Here is a 2298-nt window from a genome sequence, read left to right as displayed (position 1 = left end):
TATTTAATAATTTTCCTAACTCATTGTTAAAACATCTACTACTCTTAGATGTCAGTATGACTGATGAATGATTAATGTAGGAATAACAAAAAAAAAAAATAAAAAAAAATCTCAGGCACAAAATTTATTTCAATTAGAAGTCAAGTTTGAATTGTTAAAAAATAAAACGAAATTGAAAATTTAAAGAAAATAAAAAAACTGCATTTTTATTGAATGTTAAAAAATTTCTTATTTAATTTTAAGATTTCTCATTTTCTGATATTGTAAGGACAAAAATCGACCAACTAAATTCTGTCACTAAACAAATTGAAACGAAAATGGTTAAATTGTGTTGGTGTTGGTCTGAAGAAGCGACGAATTCAACGGGCGTTGCTAAAGCCTCGTATAGCCGCAATGCTTTTATGCATTTCCTGAGCGAGTACAGACGCGTGTGTAACCGTCGGTCACCAGCCTGGATGACAGCCTCTGAAGCTGGAGCGATGTGGTCCCGGATGCCACTTAACGACAAGTACTGCTACATTGAAGCGGCACGTAACGCCGGCTATGTGTTCACGGCGCGCGATCGACGCTTGAATCGTGTGTTGCGCCATCTACGCAAGTCGCTGACGGAACGCGACAATCGAATCAATTTGATACAGGTTTCAGCGGCCGTCAAGCAGATGAAGCTGTGGAAGCGCAAAATACTAGACGAGATTTGCCGACGATGAAGTGAGAGAGCCTTTTAAGCCGCTGATAAGGTCAAGTTGTTTGATGTCAACTAATCTCAGACGTCTTACGTCGTCCAAAGGTCCTTGTTCTTCGATGTGCAATATAAAAGGTACTCTTGTGTCATATCTCGTTATCTGTACAAAATACTTTTGTAAATTAAACGTTGTAATTGAATAAAAGATTAATCGTGAAAATCCTTGTTTTATGTGTGAATTAAATTCAATCCTAAACTCTGTGTTACACCTATGAGGATGACTACATAGTCCATGGGCGTCAGGTGCAGAAAAACGTATTGGAGGAAAATTTCTATTCTTTATTGCAAAATAATACTAACAAGGGTGTCCCCCAAATTATACCCTAAGGACGTCTCAAATAGTAGTTAATGCATTTAAGACGAGCAATACTCTCTCTATATGTGATTGCTGAATGGTTTGACTTGAATATTCTACGTGAAATTTCCAAGCTCTACCAATGCCTCCATCATTAAGGGACAACTACTAGAAAGGCCAGGACAGACTAGCGGTTACGATTAGGAAAATTAAAGGAAAGATGAAAGTAAGTTGAACAACCCTTTTAAATGGTTGCCAGTACCCTTCTTGTTACTGAATTTTCCGAGAACAAAAACAAACATAGGCTGCCGAAAGTTGTGGGACATCGAAATTTCCGAGCCAAAGAAAAAGTGTTTGGACCAATTTTGTGGCGTTGTCTCCATATTCTTACATAGATGAGTTAAATGCAACTTAAAGAGGCATTTACTTATCCGTTTGGATAATAAATAAAGGTGGCATGGTGGAGGTTATGTGTACATAGATATTGTACTTAACTGTACACAAGCTATACCAAACACACAGGTATGTTTTCAAAAATGAAATAAAATTGACAAATCACAACTTCCAGATATACTTGGGCTTTATTAAAAAGGAAGAAACAATGGTTTCACGTTATCGCACCCTGTAAAACTAATTTTCCGAAACCTTCTTGGTGGCTTCTAAGTTTCTATCACGACTGCCTCTGATCATATCCATCTTAAGGTCTTCGTTTCTAACAATACCACTCAAGAAAAGTCCATGCGGCATCTTCAAAAGTCGCTCATTCTAGTTTTGCAGCACTAGCCGTTAACCGCAATGGGGATTCTTCTTCTTCTTGATTGGCGTGTTAGCCGTTTACGCGATTTTGGCTGAGTTTAACTAAGCACGCCAGTCGTGTTTCTTTCTTGTGATAACCGACGCCAGTTGAAAACACTAAGTGAAACCAAGTCCTTCTCCACCTGATCTTTCCAACGAAGAGGAGGCCTTCCTCTACACTACATCGAATACTTTCAGAACCGGAACGTTTGTTTCCATTTGGACGACATGCCCTAGCCAACGAAGCCGCTGGATTTTTATTCGCAATGTCTATGTCTCATACAGCTTATTGTTCCATCGCCTGCGATATTCGCCGTCACCAACGTGCAAAGACCCAAAAATCTTACGCAAGAATCTTTCTCTCAAACACTCCAATCGTGCAAGCTTTTGCGCCATACGTTAGGACGAAAATAAGTAAAAAAATATGTGTCAAAAATTACGTCACTTTCCGATCCTAAAATGTAGC

General features: G+C 38.7%; 1 protein-coding gene across 1 annotated transcript; it reads left to right on the top strand.

The window, feature by feature from the left end:
• The first annotated feature begins 283 nt into the window (after positions 1 to 283).
• Positions 284 to 894, top strand: LOC128867837 (uncharacterized). The gene has a single exon (XM_054109379.1). The coding sequence runs from the start codon at positions 318 to 320 to the stop codon at positions 705 to 707; it is 390 nt and encodes a 129-aa protein (XP_053965354.1). The 5' UTR covers positions 284 to 317; the 3' UTR covers positions 708 to 894.
• Positions 895 to 2298: the final 1404 nt, after the last annotated feature.

Source organism: Anastrepha ludens, chromosome 6, assembly GCF_028408465.1.
Source record: "Anastrepha ludens isolate Willacy chromosome 6, idAnaLude1.1, whole genome shotgun sequence".
NCBI classification, from domain to species: Eukaryota; Metazoa; Arthropoda; class Insecta; order Diptera; family Tephritidae; genus Anastrepha; species Anastrepha ludens.
Note: the sequence above shows the minus strand (reverse complement) of the source record. Positions and strands in the feature narration are given on the sequence as shown.